Raw genomic sequence first — 26,248 nt, forward strand, 5'->3', positions numbered from 1 at the left:
CAAGGTTGACTTTAGAAAACACATGTTTCCTCTGAGTGGGGAGAAGGGGCAGAGAGGGTAAAAAGAAATTTCGAAGAGTGAAGGAGAGGGAACTTGAACTTCTCACTTGATGACCTGGTTCTCAGTACAAGAAGAATCCATCCTGTTTTCCTTCTGAGTTCAAGGAAGAATGGGGAATATGGTTTGGGATTTGAGAAAAACAGAAAAGGAATGTGAAGAATGCCAGTAGGATGCCAGTGAAATGAGTAAAGAGATTGCCTAGCAGCCATGAAGACCCAGCTGAGGTTTACATGAATTAGAAGTGAATGCCATCAGCACAGTTTTACTTTAATGGTACATGAAAATTTGAATAGAGCAAATAAATGGTAGGATTTTTTTCAGGGTTGGTGATTGGCAAGGCAGGTGATAGACAAAGAAAAAAATGATAGATTCTTGGGGTGCTAATTAAACATCATTGCAGTGATTGGCCTTGGGGTCTAGGCTGGGTGAGAAGGCTTAGGAAATCAGAAAGGGAATGATGGAGTGGGAGAATAGGTAGGAGTTTGGAACTTTGAAGGTCATGAGGAGGGTCAAAAGTGGGTTTGATAGGAATGAATGAAGTGGGAGAGATGGAAAGTAAAGACATTGAGGTCAGAGAAGGCAATCTCAGATCTTGGAGGTGGAACTATTCTACATGATGACAAGGTCCAGGGTACAGTAGTGCTACTAGTTGATGGTGAGAGAAGGAGCTGCACTTGTCAGAGAGGGTTTAAGAAGACATTAGTAACAAAGGGAAAGCCACATTTCAGCTGAAGTGAAGTGGAATGAATGCTTATAGAAAAAAAGGTGGAGAGATTAGATGAGTTTGCTCACAAAAGGTTGGGGGGTTTATCTATGACATTCATAGTTTGGTTCTTCAGTTACTTAAGAAACAGTTTCTTGGTGTAGATCAGCAGGGTATCTAAGTTTAAGAGCTATTTTGAATGGATTTGAACTTGGAGCACAAGACTGGATACTTACTTTGATGTCAGCAAGAAGTTAGTCATAAGTTATTAAATTTTGCTTTACATCTTGTTACTGAAGCAACAAAAGTGAGGTCTGTCCTCATGACATGGGAAATTCCATCTTCCTGCTTTATGAAGGAGAAATTCTAAACTGTTTATTTGCAAAATTATCAAGAGCTTATTAGTGTTTTATATTTTAGGTTGCATAATGTATATTTCCATCATTGAAGTCATGTAACAGCCATTTAAATATTTGACCTGACTTTTGAATATTGATTTAAAGGATCACTGTTACTTTTTTTAATAAACTATGGTTAAACAAAAAATTCAAGCATATTTGTTTATATTTTTCCTCTTCTTTCTATTAAGTAAACATTTCTCAGCCTTTTCCTATTTCAGGAATGGGGTTAATAAATTTATTAAGCCCCTACTAAGTGCCAGACATTATGCTAAGTGCTGGAGGTACTAAAAGAGACAATAGACAGCCTCTTGACCTCAAGGAACGCACAATCCAATGGGGAAGACAACATACAAACATATATATGTTGGAAGAAACAGGATGGAATTGCATTGCTTGAGCAAATAGAGGGCTTAGGTAAGGAGTAAAGCCGCCTCATTATGTGACATAGGAGGAGATAGTGGCAGAAGGCAAGTGAGTGATATGAGATAAAGAAGAGGGAAGATGAGAGAATTCATTTCAAATGGCCTCAGTTTTTTCCTGTAAAAAAAAAGTGTTTGTCAGCTGAGAGGATAGGGCAGAGGGGGAGCCATGAGAGGTGTGAGGAGGGGTGTAAAGGTTTGGAAGAAACACTGTGGAGTTAAGGAAATACGTAGTAGGATCACCTAGGAGTAGTAAGGGCCCAGTTGAAGTTATGTAACATAAATTTGTAGTGCACTAGATCGGAACATTTACATGGTTTTCTCCACCTGCATTCTGCAGCACATGTATAGGATTGAAGGCAGTAGATGGTGAGAGTGATAAAAGGCTGAGGCTTGGTAGAGTGCAGTTGGTAATGTGATAAGGGGGCCAGAGACTCAAGAGAAAAGGACTGTGTAGTGGTTCACCAAGACAATGAGATGGGGAAAAGAGGAAAGAGTGGCCTGTGTGAGAACCGAGGGGCCAAGGACCTACATCCACTTGTATAATATACTTCAGTATCCGTGCTTATCCCTTATCCTGCATTGAAATGCTGCAGTGTGCTCTATGGAGAAAGGTCTCATTGAGAATGAGAATGATTCTATTGTGTCCTGAAAAATGTAAAGAGCCTTTAAATCGGTACTATCTTCACCTTTGCCTGTTGAGTTCATTTTCAGTGTTGGCTGTGGGTTATAAATTAGCCTCATAATGTTAACGAACCGTGACTATCATTGAAACTTTCTCACTCTGTAAATATACCATCTTGGTACTGGAAGATTCTTTTATACTTACTGATGGTTTCCACATTTCCTGGAAGTGTTGAAAGCTTGGAGACACTGCTAGCTTGCTGGCTTTGGTTGGTTGTCACTTGAAAGTCAAGACATTATGGCCTAGCTCAAGGCTCTTTTTGCTAGGTGGAGCTTACCTAACGCTAAAGTCTCTCATTCCTTAGAAATCAGAGCTCTGTTTTTGCCCCTGCATCAGTTAACTGGTTTATCCTTTGTGATATTTCATAATTATAAAGATAACAGCTAGAATGGCAGCTTGTAAGCACTTTGCGAACATTGCCTCATTTTATTTTCATAACAGCCCTAGGCAGGAGAGTATGCTAGTTTTATTCAACCTTTTTACACATGAGGAAACTCAGGCAGACTGAGGTTAAGTGACTTGCACAGGGTCACAATCTATGAACTTAAACTACCCCTTGAGGTCAGGGGCTTGTACTTATGCTATATACCTCATAGCACGTAGCACAATACTAGGCACACAGGAAAGACCTCATCAATATTTGGTGCTTTCTCCTTGCAGTTATATATCATGCTTTTCATCTGAGGTGCAAACTCCAATTAAGCTACAATTTCTTTTTAATCTTAATTTTAGTTCTACCATAAAATGACTCGATATATAACCATGGAGCAATTTATTTTGATTCATTATTTAATCTGTAAACTCTCTAACTAGCTTAAAATAAGGTTCTGGCTTATTGAATGTTTTATTAAGGTTTCAGTCTGGTTGAAATACTTTAAAAAATATTAGTGAAAATTCCCTTTCTTAGTTTAATTGAATTTTTCTCTTGGGGATAATTTTGCATTACTTTAAGAATCCTCATCATGAAGATCAGTTTCAAAGTTTTACGTGCAGATATAGGTGTATGCTATTAGACTGAGGGCTCCTGTTGGTTCTGATTAACTGAATTTTATAATATATTGACTAGGCCTTCATGGGTTTAAAACTGTGTATATTGTTAAAACTATATTGGAATGCAAGGTGGCAAATAAAACAGACCTTGACTTAAAGAACAACTTAACACCTAATTGACTTGGGAATAGCGGTTCAAAAGTCTCTATGTTACAGTACCACCTTATTGCTTCTGGAATAAAATAGAAACTCCAGCCTGGCATTTAAAGCTTTCCGTAATCTGGCTTCTTTTCAGATTTATTTCATTTTCTTCCCCTTAATGAACTCTCTATTCAGCCAAATTGGCATTCTATCTCCGGTCTTCAAACCTTCACACATACTTTCCCTCCATGTGAGGAATCCTTGAGCAGGTAGACGGCTTAGGTAAGGAGTAAAGCTATTTTCATTTCCTTCATTTCATGTCCTTTTTCACCTTAGCCTCTTAGACTGTCTAGCTTCCTTCAAGATATAGCTTGGATATCAAGCCACCCACTTCCTTCTGGAAGCCCTTTTTCTTTTCCTACCCCCTGAATCCTATTAGTGTCCTTTCCCTCATATTCTCTTGTATTCATTTGTCTGTGTATGTTATCTCCTCTGAACCTCTTTCCCCCCCGCCCCCCCTTACCAAAAAAAACAAAAACCTACTTGAGAGCAGGGACTGTGTTCATTTTGGCTTGCTCCCTGTACCTAGTACAGTACTTGCCTGTGTTAAACAGCGAGTAAATGTTTTAATTGCACACTGCCATATTTGAAGCAAAAGGCACAGTAGTAATAATTCGGTTCTGAAGAATATAGGTTATGAAAATAACCTCTGATTAGTCATCCTCATTAGCATTTATTGAGTGCCTTTTTTGAACGGTGCCTAGAAGTATCAGTTTTGGTAATATCTATTTTTCTTAATCGTTTGATAACAATATGCCATTTTATATTGTTAACATTCTTTACCCATCATTTTAAAAATCATTTGTTCCTGCCGTACAAATTAATGTTGAAATCTGATTGTCCTTTGTATTCATGTTCATTTCATTACTTGGTGAATACTGGTTTCCTGTCCAACTTTTTCTCTATATTACCTTTTCACTGTGAAAGCTGTTCTAGCATTAGAAAGAATTCTGTGCAACATGCAAATTGCTTAGGCATAGTGAAATTTTGAGTATAACAAACGCTTATTCTGGGCACTGCTCTTTTCTAATGAGTAGAAGAAATAACCCCCCTTCCTTTACTGTCTTAGTTCTCCCCCTCCTCACCCTTATTTTCTTCTTTCTAGGTATTAGATCTTTCATTTTTGTTGTTGGAAGTAGGGCGTTGGAAGAGAGTTGTCATTTGTTAACAGAATGTAGCAACTATTAAACAGCTCATATATTCTTTTTCAGTTTACTGACCCTACTTTGCAGTAGTGGTTGTTACAGCGCATTTCCAAATAATGATTTTCAGTTTCTGTCTGGAAGCTCTGATTTTCTAAAATTTTAACTGCTCTTTAAACTGATTTTATATCAACTTTTATTTGAAAATCAAAATGAAGCTATAGGATCATAGGTTAATTATAGTAGAACAAGGATTAAAATCTAACTCCAAATCCAGCACTTTCCTTACTATACATTCCCAACATGACAGTGGAACTTTAAATATTTGATAATTGCAGATAGAAAAATAGAGATGTTACTGGTTAGTATTTTCCTTAGAATTTTTGATTTTTAAAAATGTACAGGTATTTTAATAAATATTCTAATTTTTTTCCTTGATAAAGAACTGTGACAGAATGTTTGGTGCCATAAAGTTGAGTAGAAATGATAGCCATAACTCAAAATTTTAATTCCTTTTGCAGTTTTATCATATAGTGAATATCTTTAATCCTTTTTTTTTGTACTGAATGTTTAGTGCTTCAGTTAACATAGAACTTCATGCTTAGAAACCAGACTTGATATTAATGAGGAGTTTTTAACCTTCTGAATTAAAATCAAATTTTTTCTTTTATGTGAAAAAGAATGCCCACAAGTAACTCTTTATTACTTTTATGAGTAATGCATTGGCCCATAATTTGCAAACCTTTAAAAAAATTTAAGGTTTTTATGAGTTCATTGATGACTTGATATGTAATAATGTCTTCATGGTAAATGGAGCAAAATGATGAAAACTGGGAGGAAGGATGGTTTTCCTTTGTGTTGAGCTCTTTTAAGTATTTTATGCTTAATCATTCATCACTGCTGAAGCTTTAATAAATTAAGTGTTCTGGGTGGAGTTTTTTTTTTTTAACTGCAGATTAACATCTAATTCCTTTTGGTTTTTTTGTAGCATTTACAAAATTGATCACAGTAAATGGACAAGAATATCATCTTCAGCTGGTAGACACAGCTGGGCAAGTAAGTAATCTCTAGTGGCTTAAAGATCCACACAATAAATTTGTCCATTTTGGCACTACCTTTGATTGTTTAATGCTCAAGAATTTGGAAGTTGTTTATTTTGAACACATATTAATTGTACAATATAAATTTTTATATTTCATTTTAAAGAAATTAAGGTTTTTCCAAAGTATGGAATTTTTGTGCCTTTCAAAATCTTTAACTTGTCCACATAGTACTATATTCTTGTGGTAGTCTTGTGGTAAACCTTGTGGTAGTCTCAATACCTTTGTAAATCAGCTAGTCTTATTTAAATGCATGTAGAGGGTGATCTATACTAATAGATGTGGTTTCTTCATAGTTATATACATGTAATTGTTCAGTTAATTGAATATTCATAGCTTTTTAGAAGAGCTTATATTTACTATGAGATGTATAGGTGTGTATGTAGGTGTGTGTGTGGAGTATAAATTTACTAATAATGCAGTTTCCATGTTTTAGTTCATTTGTGAGCATCTACGTCTAAAGGCTCCCTTCCCCCTCCGTACATTTGATTTTAGTTTCTTGGCGCTATGACCAGGCCAGGGCATAGAATCAATGCCATTTAGATCCAAACTTTCATTTTATAAATGAGAAAACTGGAGCCCAAGGAATTTGTAACTTCTCCAAGGTCCCACAGGTAGTCAGGATTTGAACTTGGGGCCTGTGACTCCAGGTTCACTTAGTGCTCTTTTCACTGAACCATTGAGAAAACTTTGTATTTAATTTTATTATTAACACTTTTTTTAATTAATGTATTTTTTTTAATTAATGTATTAGTGTCTTTTGCTCTAGGAGTTAGGCCTTAGCAACACTATCCATAGTACATAAGACACATAAGTCCTTACTTCAGATTAGCCTCTCCCTTCTCCATTTTTCCAATCCCCTGCCCTCCCAGAAAATCTCAGGTATTATAACTAATTTTACTACCAGTCAGTGGCAATTTTTAAAATCACCTATGAATAGTCTTTATGGGGAACTAATTTTCTATAAATTACATGATCTTTGTAAGACTTGAGGAACTAAACCTACTCTAAAAGTGATACTCCCTGCCTTTTACTAAGAGTACTATTCAAGAATATTAAATTGGAGGGTCACAAAACAAAATTGGCTATACTTTTGCTTTATATTTGGGTCAACATTTTGTAATTGATTCTGTAATTGTGACTGATACTTTTTAGGTTTAACGTTCACTCATCAAATCTTTAGTAAATGTCCACTATGTACACAACCCAGTATTAAACACGCAGCCTCATTACGTGAATACACATTTACCTATTCTCCATAGCAGCTTCTCACTGTGCTTCCCATCCATCTATTGTAGGCTCCATCTGCCATGCCCCCCTGTCTACGTGGTGCTCTCTCCCACTGTCTGCTTCTTTCCACCTCTTGCTCTAGAAACAGTTATCAAATCAGTACTACCATTGCTTCTAAGAAGAGCAGGACGGTGGTTTCACTCACCGTTCCTGTGATTCTCCCTCTTCCTTTTCGCCTTCCCTAGATGAAAACTCCCTTTGCCCCCTGCTCCCTGATGGGATTTGTCATCTCTTACTCTTGGAATCCTTGAAGGCAGAGACTGTTTGACTTTGGTATTTGTATCCTTAGTATCTAGCCCAGTTTCTTACACAGTGTAGACGCTTAACAGATGTTTCTTCACTTACATAACAAGCAAGATGTCATTCCTCTCATAGGCAGAAGAGATACCTTAAAATAACAAAAGAAATGTAAATTGCAAAACAGCAGGAAGTAAAATGCAAGATAACATGGTGAAAAACTAAAGGGAATGATCAGAGCAGGGTATTGATAAACATTTATTAAATGCTGTCTATCTTCAGAGTGCTTTATTAGGCGTGTTGGAAGAGGTATAAAGTTTATATAAAACAGCCCCTACTCTCCAGAGTTTACAGTCTAGTGGGGGATTAGACATCGGAGATAGCAATGATACACAGCCTGACATGATAGCTACATTAGGAAATATGTGAGGTCTGAGGAGGTAGAAGGGTTAATAGTTTTGTGGGCAGTAGATCAGGAAAAAAGGTATCATTTGAGTTGATCTTTAAAGGATTTATAGGAAGGGTCAGGGGATGGATGGTTCTTTTTTTCTTTTTGGAGTGGGGAAGCCAGGGCAATTGGGGTTAAATGACTTGCCCAGGATCACACAGGTAGTAATTGTGTCAAGTGTCTGAGGCCAAATTTGAACTCAGCTCCTCCTGACTCCAGGGCTGTTGCTCTACTCACTGCACCACCTAGCTGTCCCCAGGGGATGGTTCTTAAAGGGGCTGGAAGTGGTAGAGAGAGTCTGCTAGATAAGGGAAGAAATGTGAAAGCAAGGATGCAGTTGGGCCATCTTGGTTGAGAACATAGATGATGAACAAAACTATAGCAAAGAAGCCAGTTTAAGTGCCAGGTTTTGTGAGTGAATAAGTGTGGTGTATCAGTTGAAGTGGATCTTAAAATACTAACCTAAGAACTTGTGATACTAACTGTTCTTGTGACAGTATGAAAGTGAGCAAAGCTCAAAGACAAATATGGTGTGGGTGAATAGAGGTGTAGGATTAAGGAGATATTGGAGTGCTGGAAGAGTAGGAGTAAATCTCTTCGACACCTTAAATTTCCCACTACAGTGTTACCATTCCAATGGGAACCACACCATTGACCTAAATTAAATCAATTACAAGTTATCATACCTAGAGATAAACAAAAGGGCTGAGGTTTTACTAGACTCCAACTATCTGATTCTTATGAAGGACAGGTAAGCAGATTAAGATTGGCTTAGATATAAACTGGAGGTCTTCCTTTTTTCATTTTTTGTTTTAGACTGAAAGATCCGATTTGATTGTTCCAAATGTCTTGTTGATTTAAAGTCATAGTGGCTGATTTTGGTTCTTGTTGTTCAGTTGTGTCTGACTCTTTGTGACCCCATTTGGCATGATCTTGGCAAAAATACTGAAGTGGTTTGCCATGTCCTTCTCCAGATCAATTTACAGATGAGAAAACTGAGGCAATCCAAGTTTATGTGTCTTGCCCGGGGTCACACAGCTAATAAGAATCTTGAGGCCAGATTTGAACTCAAGAAGATGAGTCTTCCTGATTTCAGGCCCAGCATTCTATCCACTGTGCCATCTAATTACCTTCTGGCTGATTAATATGATGCTATTAATAAAAACCTGAAGTCAGCTATTTCTCCTTTCTTCTCTGCTTTTAGGTTTAAAATGAATTTGAATTGAGGGCATAATTTTTTGTGGCAGCAGGTCAATGGCCATTTTGAGTTTTCTCAAAAACTAGATTGAGCATTGGGGCTGAGGGGAGAAATGATTTCAAAATTTGGAGCTCACTTTCTAGAAAGTTACAGAAATAGCAAAAGCTTAATTCCATGCATATGCCACTTATCATTACATGTCCCCTTGTCACTTATTCGTATCTACTATGACCTCCCCGACACATAGTACCTAACTCATCATGTTACTATATTGAGAAAAACATTTTTATTGTTACATGCTGAGTAGGCCACCTCATTTCTCTGTATTTCTAGTGAGTGAGAATTTTGGTTCATAGAGCATGAGCAGTGTCTCTTCGAGGGAATGAATGTATATACAGAATTTAGAAGACAATGCTGAAGATTCATTTTTTCTTTGGAAGAAAGCATTTAAGCTTTTCGTGTTACATTTTATTTAAGAATTTTAATCTTTCATGTGTAGTGTGATTCATTGTTACTGGGACTGTGTGCATTTCTTACTTTTGTTTTCTACTGCAATTTATTCATTAACCATACAAGAAGACAGGGAAAACCTTTTTTGGTGACGCTGGGTTATGGTTATTGCTGTGGAAGATAGAATTGACCAGCTAGTACTGGCTTCTTTCTGTTCTCTCCTTCCTTCTGGATAGGATCAGAGCTCCGTCTTTCCCAGGCCTTCCCTCTTTCCTCCCGTTGTTTCGGGAGAGTTACTCAGCCATGCCCTGTTAACAACAGTTTGCTTTTTAGCTTGAGGGCAATAAAATGGCCCTCTGGGTCCCAATCACTCCTGTTTTATGGAGTTTATCAGACAAAAAAATTATTAGTACAGTCTCAATAACTCTGATCCCCCAGTTAGGACAGCCTGGCTCTTAAGGCTCTCCACCTAATTTTTCTGGCCTTATTTCTCATTTTCTTTCTATTCTTATCCTTTAACTCCCATTCCAGCTAAATTGGACTAATAACTGTTTCCTCACCTCAACACAACCTCCTGCTTCCATTCATTTGCACAAACAGTTTCCTGTACCTGGAATTATACTATCCCTCCATTTCTGAATCTTTATTTTCCTTCAAGCCTTATCTTACCTCTGGTTTTACCTCAGGGAATTCATTATCCCTGTAGTATGTTAATATGTCAACTGTCCTCATATTACCCTGTATTTACTTATCTCAGTATATGTTGTAAAATGCAGGCTTCTTAGCATTAACTAGTTCATTTTTGTATTTTAATTCCCAGTACCTAGCTGTCATTCAATAACTCTGTACTGAACTCTTGAAATGGTACCTTTAAAATGGTACCCTTAAAATATCATTTTCTAAGTGTCCATAATGCAGGTATTAGGTTGATAGTATTGACTAGTATTCCATCACACAAAGTTCTGCATGTTTCTCTTACAAAAAACTGAATTTCTATAGAAATGGCTTTAAGACAGTTATTTCCATATTGAATTCTAAAAAATAAGTCACAATAAGGAAAACACCAGAAATGGCAGTGATTATCATATGTAGTGATGGTAAAGTGAGATGTCATAAGGAGAACAATAGGTTTACCTATCCTTAGCATCTTAATACTTTTTTTCTGTTTACCAGTGGTAAAACACTTAGGTTTAGTAGGTATGTATATAACATTAGATACATTGTCAGTGCACTGACTATATATAAACACTATGTACCAAGCACTATATTATGCACTGAAAACACAATAGCAAAGAAAATCTCTGGCCTCAAGGAGCCTACAGTCTAATAGGAGGGGAGGGGGATATGTTCAGGGATGGTGAATGGGGCCATAGCGTGTGCACCCCATCCAAGAATAACAGAGTTGATTTGATCTTGGTTCTAAAACTTGAGGAAGTATGGCTACAAGGCTACAAGTTAGGCTGTTTGAGAAAAAGGCTCCGGAGTAAGAAGTGAATTAAAGCATGGCTAGGGCCTATTTGAAGTAGTGAGTGAGTGCTGCATTTGCCATTCAGGACAGTGGGGCCCCAAGGCAAATGTTGTAACTAGCTTGAGATCATACAGCTAGTTAATGGCAGGACTGAGGCTAGAAATGGTAGTTTTCTGACCCCCAATCTGATTTTCTTCTTATTATACAATTGTCATCTCTTTCGCCATAGAACTTATTCATTTTTTATTACTTCCTTCCTCTCAGAAATTTGGGGAGAAGTCAACAAATTAACTTATCTTAACCAGTTAGCAAAAACCAGTTTTGTAAGATAGGATATAGTGGTGGTTAGAGTGCTAGTTTTGGAATAGAGATGACCTGGGTTAGAATACACAGTCACTGGGCAACTCACTTAACCTCCAAGACTTCGTTTCCTCACATATGAAATGGGAGCATTACCTCTCGTTAATATATTGCTGAATTATTGTGAAATTTAGATGGCCATTATGCAAAGCACTTTGCAGACCTAAAGGTGCTGTATAAATGTCAGTTATTATTAATTATCTACCCAGGCTAAGGACACTTGCTTTTAAAATAGGTCCTTCCTCACTCCCCACACACATTCCTGACCCAGCCTACTCTAGATGCATTTAGTGAGTAGAAATGTAACAGCATGATTTAGTAGTCTTGCTTTAGAGTATAGTGAACTAAATGCGTCCATTTATGTGTTTGTTTTGGTGTAACAGTTAATATCCTTTGGAGAAATGTTGATGGTGATTGCTTTTTATGTTACATGATTTCCTTGAATATAATTGTGGGTTTTTTTCCCCCCACAGGATGAGTACTCCATCTTTCCTCAGACGTACTCCATAGACATTAATGGTTATATTCTTGTGTACTCAGTTACATCAATCAAAAGGTAATAAGTATTCATTGTTATTATGTTCAGCTCTACTTGATAAACATAGCTGCTATTAGTCTTTTAGAAAGAATTCATTTTAAAGGTTGTCCCTGAAAAAAAGCTTATGTGGGACTAGTACAAAGGAACCATTAGAATGATCAAATGGAACACTTTTTTGTCCTTTGAATCAAATGGGCCATTAAGCAAAAAAGATAGATATTTGTTGTTCATATATTCAATTTGAATCATAGAATTGACAAGAAGGATTTGTGGATTCTTCACATCATTTGCCTCTCTAGTCTCATGGAGCAGAATAAATAATTAAATATTGATTAGACAAGTTCTTTCCTGCTTTGCTAGTTTGAACAGTAGAAATTTAAACCAGCTTTCTGTTTTTGTATTTAATGGCACAAAAAGTCTTATGTTCTCTTTACGCACCTTATGGAATAGATTGTTTTAAAATATTTTGCAGCAGACAAAAAAGAATGCTTTGGGCCCATCAAAAAGTGTAAGGCATGTAAGTTGGAGTTAGGATGTAATAGTGTGTAGAGAAAGAATTGAATGAAGTTAAGTGGTCCATAGAAGGATCCAGTCCAGGAACTTAGCTTTATTGTCATGGTCTTCCAACAAGCCAAATAGACCTGAGTTTATATTACTGTAAAAACATGTATTATAGTCTTATTTCAATTAGCAGTACTAGTGGAGGGAAACATTAGTGTAGCTAACAAAAGCTGCAAATGCCTTCTTCCTAGCTTATTGGAGAGTGTAGCCTTGTTTACCTAGCACAGGTAACATTCTTGCTATAAGGAGTAGGGTTTTGACCTTCGTATCATCTTAAGGGCCTGGCAGCTTGGGCCACAGGAACTCCTTGGCAGACTTTCTCCTCCCTGTATCACCCTATAACTCTTCTTGTTAGATAACAGCTGAATTTGAAGATGAGGATTCCTGGTGAGTTAGCCTGTGTGTCAGGGTTCAAAGTGCTTCTCATGTAGTATTTGAGAGGGGCATTGAAAAGAATTATTTTAAAATTACTTTTGATTTAAAAACAAAACAAAACCCAGAAGTACTATGTTCATCAGTGTTAACCCAGCATCTGAAAGGCAAGTCCACATTAAAACATTGTCATTCCATTTGGAACTCTGGTACTACAATCTTGCCAAGTATTGCCACTTTTTTTTAACCACTCTTCTCTCTTGCTAATCCATGGAAAATTGTTACGAATATGTCCTTCAGTCCAACATCAGTCTCCTTTGAGAGCCAGCATGGTGCTAAAAATTTTTCCAGGGATTCCTATTATCAACTTAAGTAAAACTCAAACTTCTTAGCCTAATACTTAAGGCCTTCTCCTTTCCATCTTGCAAATCTACCTTTATGCAACCCATTCTCCAGCTCAATAGGATTGTGCACTGTTGTCCAGCAATCTAGTACTTTCCCACTTGTGTGCCTTTTGTCTACAATACCCTTCCACTCTTCCCATTTCCCCTCAGATCTACCTATCTGATTTTCACCTTCTTTTCAAGTTCCAATTGAGATGCCTTTTCTGATTGTTCCTCTTCCAACTTCTAATCTTTCTCTTTTGAATTACCATGACGTTGTCCCTTTTTTTGACCTTTTATGTTCTATCTGAGATTATACTTGCTCTATATACATGTCATATCCTCTCTGTTGTCATCCTAGGGCCTTTCGGACTCACAGTCTGTGAATCTGGTCACCCACATTTATGGGTATGATTGTAGCAATAAATTCTGAGAATATTTTCAGTTGTGCCTGTTGAATACTGTCCAGAATTTACTTACTCTAATGTGGATAGTAATAGAAGACCAGATGACTTTCTTGCTATTATTTAACACCATATTTGTTTGGGAAACTATCATTTTCAGACGTCATTGTATCACATGTTAAATTTGTTTTGTATATTTTCCCCTTCCCTCCTTATGTTAATTACTGTGCAAGCCGTATCCTGAGAAAACTAAAATGTTAGGTAGATCATTCTTTCTTCTTGATCAGTAGTTCCCTCTTCTGGAAGGGTCGTATTGTCAAGCCTGTATTAAATAGGACTTGGGAATCAAGCTGAAAATTGATGTATTTTTTTGTTTCTGGGAAGACCTTAAGAAAATGAGCAATAGCTAAACTAGATTTAAAAACATGGATAGGCAATTACCTAGGGAAACTAGAGCCTAATAGCTAGTATAGCTCTGGATTTGGAAACTGTCTGTCATGGACTTAGGTGCCGTCTTGGATAGGCAAGTATTTTTTTAAGATTGTTTTTTCTTTCATCTGTATAATTCTGAGGCTTTATGGGCATGTTAAATGGCAAAATATCATGGAGTCCAAGAAGCAGCGGGTGGTATTATTATTTTATCTGTATAAATTGATATCCAAGCTGTAGTAGGTCCAAAGGGTACTTGTGAGTTTCTGAAAGACTCTCTGTGGAAATGTTTCCAAGTTGTCAACCTGTGGTCTTTTTTCATGACTCCAAGAAATTGGTTGAAATTATTCTCAGCCTGAATCATAATCATGGAGCATTATTTTGTGAAATGAGACAGTGCCAATGGTATACTTTAAACAAACAGGAATGCTATGAAAGCCAACATCTCATTCTCTAGGACTTAATTTCAAATGTAGTGTGACAAATGAAGATACTCTTAACACTCAAAGGATCTCTGATTTCATTGGGGTGGGTATTCCCTCCACTGACGGGGAGATCATACCTCTTCTATAACTCAACAACTCTCAAAGACCAAAATCCTATTTTGTCACACTCTGCCCAGTCCAGGGAGGAGCCCTCTCAAAGTTAGCCAGGCTTGTCTTTAGTCAACAAGCATTTGTTACCGTATTTCCCCATGTAAAAGATGCTCCCATGTATAAAATGCGCCTTAATTTTGGGGCCTGAAATTTGGAAAAAAAAAAAAAAAAAAGGATTACCTAAAGTTATAGAACTCAGGTTTAACTATTCATCTGCTCGTAGCTTTCAGGCATCTTTTGGGCAAGTCTGGTGCATGTATGCATGCTTGGTCCATTCTGTTTCATGAACCTGAAGCACCCATTGTGTTCTCCTTTGAAATCAGTAACTTCTTTTTCATCAGCAATTCTTCTTGCCTCGTGCTGAACCATCTTTGTGGACACAGGAATTCCAATTGCCCTTTGCTCTTCAATCCATATCTTCAGTTCCCTCTCCAAATCAGGCCATTTTGCTGACCTGCCTCTCATGGGTTTCTTCTTCCTGTAGCCAGTCTTGGATTGTTTTCTCAGTTGGAGGAGGACCAAACTTAAATTCAGCAGCACGATTTCCATTCACTTTTGCAAACTGGATCACTTTTAGCTTGAATTCAGCAGTGTACGAAAATCTTTTCTGAGCCATTTCTGAGCAGAATGTGGCAAAATGTAACCTAACACACCGGTAACAAACACGAAACAATGAACACAAAGACAACAAATGCAAAAAAGCGGGAAATGCAGGTAAAAAAATCTACAACAATGAGCGCAAAAACAAGCATGAAAAAGCGGGAAATGCAAGTAAAAAAATCTGCAACCACTGTGTAAGATGCACCCAGTTTTTAGACCCCAAATTTTTTGGAAAAGGGTGCGTCTTATACGTGGGAAAATATGGTAAGTGCCAACTATGTTCCAGGCACTGTGCTAAGTGCTAGAGATATAAAGAAGCCCATATTCAGTCTTTGCTACCTGGTAGGACTCACCAGAGCCTGTGTTGTTGCAACATAGTAGGGGCACTTCCTGGACAATGACCAACCTACTGAACTGAATGCCCAAGTCCGAATGTGGCCGCTCAGTTGTCTTGGTGAAAAAAAGTGTACTAGAAAAATATTTTCTTTTTTGTCATCGTTGTCTTCCAGTTTCGTTCTTAAGTGTCCTTGGCATGACTTGATTGTGTCTCTCACCAAGCTTACTTTAAACCAAGTTTTCCCTCCTTTGCTTCTGGTTTTTGAAGTGTTATTACTTATGATATTCCATATTTCTCTGTAATACTTCATAAATGAGTTTATATGCTAAACATATGTTTCCCTTGCTGTCTTTCTCTGCTTAGAAAGTATTTCCTGACTAAGGCAATTTTGATGCAACATATACACAGTTTTTGGGTCTGTGTTATGGGAATTGACTTACGTTGGTAAAACTTCTAAAACAGTAAAACACTGATGAAATTGTTCTAACTGGTGTTATTAATTCATTTAAATAGATCAGGGTACAATTATTTTAAATGTATGCCATACATTTCACATCTATTCTTTTGCCTTTGTTTAATTTTTATCTCTGCTCTAACAAGCTGGTGACTTTATTAGACACAGATAACCAATTCAGAAATGTCATATCAGGCTCTGTTATTTCCTGACTGTTAAAATATAATAAATCTAATTTTTTGTTTTGCTGTGTAGCGCTTGCCATACCAATGCCTTCTGAATTCTTAAAGACAGTATTCACAATATAAAGGCATGGAGCTTCTGTGTGGTCCTCAAGGCTTTGGCAATTGTGGGGTATTGATCACTCAGGGTTGTCTTTATTTGTACATGGTTTTCTGTAGCCAAAGAATTCATTCCCTCCCCCCCCCCCCCCCCAAAACAAAACAAAACAAAAGAATTCATCTCCATTTGTAGTTAGGCTGTTCCTTGGAAAATAATCTGTTGGCCAGAAGCCTTTCCAGTATAATCTAATCAGCTTGGGATCACCTCCACATATTGAGGCATCAGAAGAAGAATCTGTGAGGATGGTCGGGGTGTGTGTATGTGTCTGTGTGTGTGTTTCCGATTTTAAATTTAGCAAACATCAACAGAAATAAATAAGCAAATGTAACAAATTATTGCCCCCCAAACCATAAACTTCGAATTATTTACAACTTGTTCTTTTAAAAGTTTTATGCCCTTTGTTTGGTGGTGGTTTTTTCCTTTTAATATCAGTGATTTCCCAGTGTACCAGGCCTCCTTCCCCCTATAAAATGCTCCCTATTTTGCTTATTTTTCCTTTCATTAAAGAAAAGTCAACAAAGCAACCACTTCTTATACCTCATACTAGTAATCCCCCAGTTTTCTGAAAAGAAGGGAAATGGGGCTTGCTTGATCTTTTCTCAGAAATGGATCATTACAGCTAATCTCTGTTCTGTTGCCTTTTAGTGTTATCATTTACATTATTGTACTTTTATATTCTTTTTCTGGCTCTGCCTTTGATTCACATAAGTTGATACCAGTTTTCTGTGTAAGTTCTTTTCAAATGATGGTTTTATTTTTATATTTGTATCTCTGGAGCCCAACACAGTGCCTACAACATAGTAGGGGCTAACTTACCTAAGCATATTTGTCACCTTTTATGGAACCAATAATATTCCATCTAATTTACATACCATAAATCTTCTAGTCAATGGGCAACTTTCAGGGTTTTTTTTTTACCACAAAAAGTGCTGCTACTACATTTATTTATTTGCTTTTCTTATTTATTTTACTGGACCTGTGTAGGGAATTCAGGCGAGGAAGTTCCCTTTGCCAGTGCAAATGGACACTCCTCTGTCCCTTATGATCTTTGTGTTTCCTGGAGTACTGAGAAGTGAAGTGCTTTGACCCAGGTCTCAAAAAGGCAGGACTTGAGCCCAGGTTGTCCTGATTTTGAGGGTACTTTGCTATAAATATTTTAGTATACATGGAATATTTATTTCTACTTTTGTCCTTCTTACAGAGATCTATATATCTGATCTAAACCTAAGTGTTTTTCTGGAAGGTTGGAGCAGATAACATCTCCACCAATAGTATATGCCTTACTATGTATACTGTACCTTTCCACCACTGACTATCCTCCTCTTGTATCATCTTTACCAATTCGATGGCTATGTGGTGTAATGTCAGAGTCCTTTTGAATTTGCATTTCTGGGTCATCTGTTTTAGGGAAAATTGGGCAGAATTGCATTCTTAGGTGCTTGAAAGTAGCAAATTTGCCGTTGTAACAACAAAATACCCTTTATTATATTGTAAAGTGAAATGTTTTAAAAATCTGTGGAAAATATTTTAAAATTTAGGGCAGTTTGGTCTTATCCTGTCAATATTCAGAAGTTGAAAGGAAATGCTGTCTTCTATTTCATTTAATGCCCAGGTGTGTTAACTTAAGAAAAAAAGTTAAATACACATCTGGCTTTACACAGTTATTTCCTCAACACTGTCATTTTTACCTTTTGAAAATTAAATCACAATTTTGTAAAACTTTATATTTTAAAAGATCTTATGGTTATTTTTTTTAAACACTTCAACATTAAAACAATAACTAAGCTTTATTTTGTATATTGGGTATATGTTCTTCATATCATTTAGTTTCTCATTTGTTTATTAAGATTGTACTTGGTTTCTAAATGTCTCTCTGTTAAAAACAAGTCAGAGAATACTAAAAATAAGAATTTATCAATTGATCAATAAATAAGTGCCTGCCATGTACAAGCACTATGCTAAATGCTGGATGTGCAAAAAGAGGCAAAAGACAATGCCAACCCCCAAGGAGCGCACAGCCTCTGATGGGGACACAACCAGCAAACAAGCAATATACAGGATAAATGGGAAGTAACTGACAGAAGGCATTAGAGTTAATAGGGGATGGGAAAGACTTCCTGTAGAAGATGGGATTTTAGTTGGGACTTTAGAGAAGTCATCAGGCAGAGATAAGGAGGGTGAACATTTCAGGCATGAAGGACGACTAGGGAAAATGGCCAGAGGTGAGAGATGGAGGATCTTGTTCATGGAACAGCCAGGAGGCCAGTGTCACTGGATGGAAGAGTCCATATCAGGGAGTAAGGGGTGAGAGGCCTGGAAAGGTAGGACAGGGTGAGGTTATGAAGGACTTTGAACCCAAACTAGATTCTGTATTTGATCCTTGAGGCAGTAGGGAGGCACTGGAGTTTGACTAGGGAAGTAACAAGGTTGAATCTGGGCCTTTGGAAAATCACTTTGATTATATTATATATAGATTGGAGTGAGGAGAGACTTGAGGCAGACATACTCACCAGCAGGCTGTTACAATAATCAAGGCCTGAGGAGAATCAAGGGCCTATGCTAGAGTGGTAGCAGTGTCAGAAGAGAGAAGGGGGGCATATTTGAGAGGCGTTGCAAAGGCGAAATCAGCAGGGCTCGGCAACTGCTTTGATGGGGGTAGGGAAGAACAGTGAGAGATAGTGAAGAGTCAAAGTCGTATTATATGTCAGACAATATATAAATTCTGAGGATACAAATATAAGCAAAAACAAAAACAGCCCCTGTCTTCAAAGTGCTTGTTTCTAATGGAGGGAGACAACACTGAAAAGAGTGGGGAAGGTATAGAGGAAGGAATTAACCTGAATGTGGAGGCATGGTGGCTAAGTCTGGGCAATGAGATGGTTTGAACCCTTCCCAAAAATGGAACTTCCAGGAAAAACTAAAAAATGAGACTATCTAGCTTGTTTCCAGGTATTATGTCCATTCCAGTTTATCACAAATTAATCAACAACTATTCTCTTGGGGGGAATAAAAGGAGGGAAGGATGAGTAAGAGAACTTACAAAGTTTCAGATATTATATCTGTTCTTGTAGAATTTATAATCATTTATGATTGGAAAAAGACATAATAATAATAAGTAGTATTTATATAGTGCTTTAAGGATTGCAAAGCACTGCCTATGTTGTAATCTCATTTGATCCTCACAACTTTGGGAGGCAGGTGCTATCATGATCCCCATTTTACAGGTAAGAAAACTGAGGCTGACAGAGACAAAATGACAAAGGGTCACACAACTAGCAAGCATCTCAGGGCATTTTGGAATTGAGAACTTTCTTACCTGCTGTACCACCTAGCTGCCTCAGAAAAGCCAACCACTTCATTTTACAGCTGGGGTGTTAAATGCTTTGCTGACAATCACAGAGAGCCACCTGACTACTGATACACTGTTTATGGCTCTAGATGATATGTGTCAGCTGCTATTATTGTTGTGCTATATTGAGGCTTACTTCACACTTTACAAATATTCTCTTTATCCTTAGTCCCTGTGAGGTAGGAACTTTCCAGTATTATTGGCCCCATTTTACAGATAAAGAAACTGAGGCTTTAAGAAGTGTCTTACCCCATGGTCACATACACATAGCTATTGTCAGAAGCAAGATTTGAGCCTAGTTCAAGTGCTCTTTACATGATGCCTTGAAAGCCATACTACCTCTTGGTTTAGATTTTCCAGTCTCACTTAATTTCTTTTGCAGTGATCTGTAGGTACCTCTGTTTTCAAAACAACAACAACAAAAACCTTTCTGTAAAGACACAAGCTCTTCTTTAACCACATCAGAAGCAAAATGAAATTACTATGTTAATACATTCTTGATTCAAAAATCACGAAGTTCTTTCCAGTAGGTTAATGTTGATTAATTAAATGTCTGATTGATTGAACTCAGTGGTATTTCATTTATCTCTTGTTGCTTTCCACAATAGGAAGTCTGCACTTCTGAATAAGTTTAGTGAGTTCACCAAGCTAGTAAAAATGCCTAATCTCATTACAGCTAATCTTAGCTTCCTAAAGAATGGAGTTTTGTGGTGATTTTCTTATTATGACATGGTTCCTAAGGTGTCCTAGTATGCTGTGAGTAGAACTCCTCAAAGAGAAAGGGGGAGGAAAGATGGCTTTGCTTTCTAGGAAATCACCAGAAAGCAAATGAGTAATATTATAGGATATAGCAGTCAGTGATTGTTTGCATCATTTTCTTTTTTTTTTCTTTTGTTGTGTTTATTGTCTTTCTTTGTCTTATGTACTATTTGCCTTTATTTGCTGTTCTGATTTTTGAAATTTGGAATACAAATCATTGGTGCTTTTTTTTTGCCTCCTAGTACCTAAATATTCTTAAGACAACCTTTGATTTGAAATAACAAAGTAAGGTCTATTAAATTATTAAAAGGTTCCTGTCCTTTCCCCAAAACATGGAGAAAAGTTTTGGGGCTTCACAATAGAATTTTATGTTTCCATGTAACTTAGGAGAGAGGCAATGTGGAGCTTTAAAAAGGAACCTTATAAGCTGCAGAATAACTAATGGTAATACTGTACATTACCAAATAATGTTGGTTAGTATTCTTTTATCTTCCCTGTAGTACCTTTACTACTGAACTGAGATCTCAAACAATGGTGTGGTGAAATAAGATCATTTGTTCTCCCAAGTTACATCTGAGCTTTCTCCGGTTTTTTTTTTGCAGGAATTTGTAGATTGTGTACTCAAAAAAACATTGAATAGACAGACTCATTAGTCATATTTGTCTTTTGTTTGGGAAGATGTAAAACTTATTTCACATGTTATCTTTAAGGAAGAGTGGGAAGTAAAACTTTGGAAAACAGGATGCAGTTTTTGTTCTGTTACTGTTTTTGCTTTTTCCTGATCTTATATGAATTACTTTTCTCAAGTTTTCCATCAGAATTATTTGATTACTTATCTTACTTAACATGCACATGTCAAAGTGCTAGAGGCAGGGTGGAACTGTTCCAAGGTAAATGCTATAGATCTCAATTTAAGTGGTTTCCAAGTGATTTGGGTTTTTTCTGGATGGATTTGGAGTTTAAAATGTAAACTACTTTATGGCATGTCTTTTAAATACCATAACCCTAATCAAATGAACGTGTGCTTTCATCTTTTTTATTTTGTAGTTTTGAAGTGATTAAAGTTATCCATGGCAAGTTGTTGGATATGGTGGGGAAAGTCCAGTAAGTAGTAAATTTTGGCCTGTCTCAACTTAAATCTTCAAAGTAGTATGTATTTTCAAGATAAAATTTACAGCTTCAGTAAGTTTTGCTCTCTTATTTTTCTTAAATAGGATACCTATTATGTTGGTCGGGAATAAGAAAGACCTACATATGGAACGGTATGTAATTAACATCGCTTTATGAATTGCAAGTTAGATGTTAGTTTCTAGAACATTTGTACTTTGTGTTCTCAGATCAAGAAATTGTAATAGTTGTGTTTTTAAAATTCGAAATTTCTAAATTTAGGGAGCTATACACAGTAGGATCTAAATTAAAATTTACAAAGTACAATTAAAATTTTAAACGTACTTTTCCTTTATTCATTTTTATTCATATTCACTATTATTCATTTTTATTTGTATTTCCTTTATTCATAAATACTTGAATAGGGTGTTCAGATCACACATTACTGGAAACCACTATTACTGTGTTCTTTAGTTTTGTTTTAAACTAATAAAATCTCATGTAACTATCTATAGATGTTGGTAAAACAAAATTTTATTGCAGGAATATAGTTGGAAATTTTGCCTTTCATTGTATTTACAATGAAATTTACCTTGGATATGGCTGGGAAATACCATTGTGTAAATAATGTTCCCTGTTAAAATGTAAGTTTAAAATGTTAAAATGTAAAAATACAAAATCCTTTGGCTTATTGTATTAGTTCTGACTGCCAACTATTGTAAGAGTTTACACCTAAACTTAATGGTGCTGAATATTAAAACTGTTCTGCTTTTTAAAAGAATGTTGGCTCCGTAACTCATTGGCATATACTATATCTTTATCACTTGCTGTCTTTTCTCTCTTCCACTCTTCCTCCATCTAGAGTGATCAGTTATGAAGAAGGGAAAGCTTTAGCAGAATCTTGGAATGCAGCTTTTTTGGAATCTTCTGCTAAAGAAAATCAGGTGCGTATTTTTTTTTTTTTAGTATACTGACAGCTTCAGATTTTATTGTAAATAAAATCTTAATCACCATAAATCAATTTTCATCTTATAATAAGAATTTATAAGTTTTACTGACACTTGAATGAAATATTCCTTAAACAAAAAAAAAAGAAAAACTTTGTTTTCAAAGTCATTGTTTCCGCTAATGTAATAATACATTGCACACAAAGGCAACTAATAGGTACAAACTCCTATTTTAGATACTTTACATCCGTCACAAGAAATCTGCTTTTCTAAGCTTACTTACTGTCCATGACTCCCCTTCTTGTATTCTCTGGTTCAGCCAAACTGGCCTCTTGCTGTTCCTCATACACCACATTTTCCTGTCTCTGTATCTTTGGACAGTCTGTTCCCCATGCTTGGAATGCATTCACCTGTGTGTTTTCAAATTCCTAATTTCCTTCAGAGTTCAGTGTAAGTACCACCTCTTATATGCCCTTCCGGATCTCCCCTCTTCCTAGCCAGTAGTGCCTCCCTCCAACCTCATTACTTGGTAGTTATTTTGCATTTGCTTTTCTGTGTATGTATTGTCCCCCTGAATAGAATGTAAAGTTCCATCACAGCAGAGATTTTTTTTTTAACTTTGGTCCTTGTGTCCAAGTTGCTGACTCAAACTAAATACTGTTCTAGTGGCCCAAAGTAGTTTAATCTTCTTAAATCTCCAACTTCATACAAAAGTATTATTAAGGCTTTGGGTTGGGAGGAGAAAGGAAGGGAACAAGCATTTACTAAGAATGTACTATGTGCCAGGCATTGTGTTAACCATCTTACAAATATCCCATTTGAAGAGAGTGGAACCATAAGAGTAATTAGTAAACTATTATTCTAAGCACAGTTCTTGGTTTTTTGTTTTTTTTTTTTAAATTAAAAAAAGTATACTCAGTTATTCTTTTACTATTGGGTGTTTCCCCTGAATACTTAAGTGAATGGAAGTTTAGGATATATCTTTACCTATCGTTAAAATAACCATTTTAAACTTTCATGTGTATTAGACAAGTAATAGAATCCATTGAATTCTCAGGCTTTTCTTAATTAGTTTCTTAGAGAAAATATATTTTTATAAAATGGAAGATCAAGTGGCTTGAATGAATCAATAGTTTATATTCTTATCACATTCCTTCGAAACCCAACATCAATCTATTGAATTTTTGACCTCTTTGAAAAGAAAGTAGTAAAATCATGGCTTTTTAGTGTGAGTAGTTAAAATTGGGACTGTGTTTATATGAAATATATACCTTTAGAAATACATTATTGAAGATGTTGAAAACAAGGACTTATTTCAGAGGCAGCCTTATACAGTGGAAAAGTTACTAGATTTTGGGCCAGCAGATTTGGTGCAGTGAGTAGAGCACTGGCCCTGGAGTCAGGAGGACCTGAGTTCAAATGTGGCCTCAGATATCTGATACACTTGCCCAAGTCACTTAACCCCAATTGCCCTGCCTTCCCACCTCCAAAAAAAGGAAAAGTTACTAGAGTTGAAGTCAAAGGGCCTGGGTTCAACTCTTCGCTCTACTACTTGATACCTGTGTGGCCTTGGGAAAATCATTTTACCACAGTGGGCTTTAGTTCCTCATTTGTGAAGTTAAGGGCCTGAACTAGAGGGCTTCTAAGGTTCCTTTCAGCTTTCAATCTGCTATGATCCTTAACACAGTCCTCCCTGCCTGAAATGGGAAGAAGAGGAGAAATCAGATGTGATCTCTTGAGTCTTTTTCAATATTGAACATAAGCCCACATTGTTAAGTGTGAGACATTTATCAGTGATGGTTCCATTTGTAATATTGAAATGGAGACATTTTAATTTAACTCAAAAATAAGTAAAATTAAGTTATGAGAGCTACCATTAAAGAAAACGAAAGCTGTGATGAATGACCATAGGTTTGGAGCTAGAAGGAACCTTGAAGATCACCAAGCCCAGCCCCTTCATTTTATGGATGAGGACACTGAGGCCATCTCTCAAAGCCTTTCACCATAGTAGGAAAAGATGGAGCAAACTGAGCAGCTGAAAGATTTCAGATGGAAAAATGTCTGTCTACTTCATTATTAATGTTTCCTTTCCAGTAATGGAAGGTTAGGTGATTCAGTAAAGGAATATTAACATAGCAAAATTTAAAGAAAGAAAGCCATCTGGATACTCACTCTAATCTAACATCCTTCATTATACATAAATTTAAAAGTACCAACTTAAATCCATTCATCTATGTCATTTATGAAACATTTTTTACCCAGAAAATTGGAGCTTAAAAACACCTGCAACATATGCTTGACTTTTATTAGTATCTATGCTTTTCCATTCACCACCTTGCTCACTTCTCAGTAAGTTAATAACTACTAAATTTGGCTATACCTGGAAGCAGTAAATGTGTATTTATCAGAATTCTACTTCAAATTAATAGTTATTGCTTTCCTCTTTTCCAGACTGCTGTTGATGTTTTTAGGAGGATAATTTTGGAGGCAGAAAAAATTGATGGGGCAGCTTCACAAGGGAAGTCTACATGCTCAGTAATGTAAATTCCACTGTAAAACCTGAGGACACTGGGAATATAGTCTACCTGAAGAAGCAAACTGCCCATTATCCTTTAAGATAAACCATGCTTCTTTTTTTCTTCTGTTAACCTTGGGTCAGAGCTTTTTTTTTTCCCCTTCCCTTCAGATTATGTTCAACTCTGACTTATGTCCAAATGGCTTCACTTCCATTTTCAAATTTTAAGCAATCATATTTTCAATTTATATATTGTATTTCTTAATATTATGACCAAGAATTTTACTGGCATTAATTTTTCAGTGTAGTTTGTTGGTTAAAATAATGTAATCATCAAAATGATACATATTGTTACACTACTCTTAACTAGGCTTGGATATCAGTGTTTCTTTCATTGTGTTAAATGTATACTTGTAAATAAAATAGCTGCAAACCTTATATGCTTCATTACTTGATGTGATTTTTAAAGACAAATGCTGCTCTATTCAATTCCTACTCTTGACCTCTATGAAATGTTTGGGTTTTTTTCCAAAAACCTATTAGGAAGAATGAAGGAAACTGAAAGAAGAAAAAACCTATCTTGACCACAGCGGAAGGCATCACAGACAGCTTGATGAATTCTTGGTGATACACTATAGAGGAAGAACAGTTTCTGTTGACAGCTGGATAATTTGAGGAAAATTTAGAAAATTGGGACGAGTAACTAAAAGCTTAATTATTAGTTTGTTTTAAAATAGTATTTGCCATATTTTCTACTCTTCATTTATAAAAACCTGAAAGTTGATTTTAGGTATTTAATTAATATTGTTGTGGTTGTCACTTTCAGATGATACTGAATAGGCTTTTTTTTTCCTTCCTAATAAGCTTTATTGGAGATTGTTAACCATTCATATACTAAATGTTTTCTGCCACTAAGTTAGGGGGTCATTTGACATAGAATATTTTTCATTTGTTTCAGTAGTCAAAAATTGTTCTTTTGGACATGGAGCGAGGAACTAATGGCGATTTCTTGGTGATAAGGGGAGCTTGAATTGTTACGTTGGGGATCACCATCCTATCACCTAAGAGTGCCAGGCTCTAGTAATGAATATATAGAGAGTACTTTTTCTAGAGGTGCTTAAGCCATAAATATTTGTCGTGAAGTTGAATCTTGGGAATATCATCCTTTCACTTAAGAGCACAGCACATACCTGATTTGTTACAGTGTGTAAACAACTAGTTTCTCACTGAGAGTATCTGATTTAACATGAGAATTGTGACTTTAGTTCATATGGAGATTTGGGATCTTAGTAATTTTGTCTACAATTTATAATCTGAAACTGTTCTTTACAAGATGAAAGTTAAGTACTTAAAAGACCTTTTCTGTTGTAAAATCTCAAAATATTGGGCAAACCAATCTCAAC

The 26,248-nt window shown here is 36.3% G+C and overlaps 1 protein-coding gene across 1 annotated transcript in view; it reads left to right on the forward strand.

The window, feature by feature from the left end:
• The window catches only part of RHEB (Ras homolog, mTORC1 binding), a 63,407-nt gene extending 38,124 nt beyond the window's left edge, over nt 1-25,283 (forward strand). Inside the window, exons 3-8 of the mRNA XM_036762017.1 lie at nt 5,590-5,657; nt 11,626-11,708; nt 21,324-21,380; nt 21,491-21,538; nt 22,246-22,327; nt 24,782-25,283. Of these exons, the coding sequence (XP_036617912.1) occupies nt 5,590-5,657; nt 11,626-11,708; nt 21,324-21,380; nt 21,491-21,538; nt 22,246-22,327; nt 24,782-24,874 (431 nt within the window). The 3' untranslated portion in view covers nt 24,875-25,283. The remainder of the gene's footprint in view (nt 1-5,589; nt 5,658-11,625; nt 11,709-21,323; nt 21,381-21,490; nt 21,539-22,245; nt 22,328-24,781) is intronic.
• Nucleotides 25,284-26,248: the final 965 nt, after the last annotated feature.

Source organism: Trichosurus vulpecula, chromosome 5, assembly GCF_011100635.1.
Source record: "Trichosurus vulpecula isolate mTriVul1 chromosome 5, mTriVul1.pri, whole genome shotgun sequence".
NCBI lineage: Eukaryota > Metazoa > Chordata > Mammalia > Diprotodontia > Phalangeridae > Trichosurus > Trichosurus vulpecula.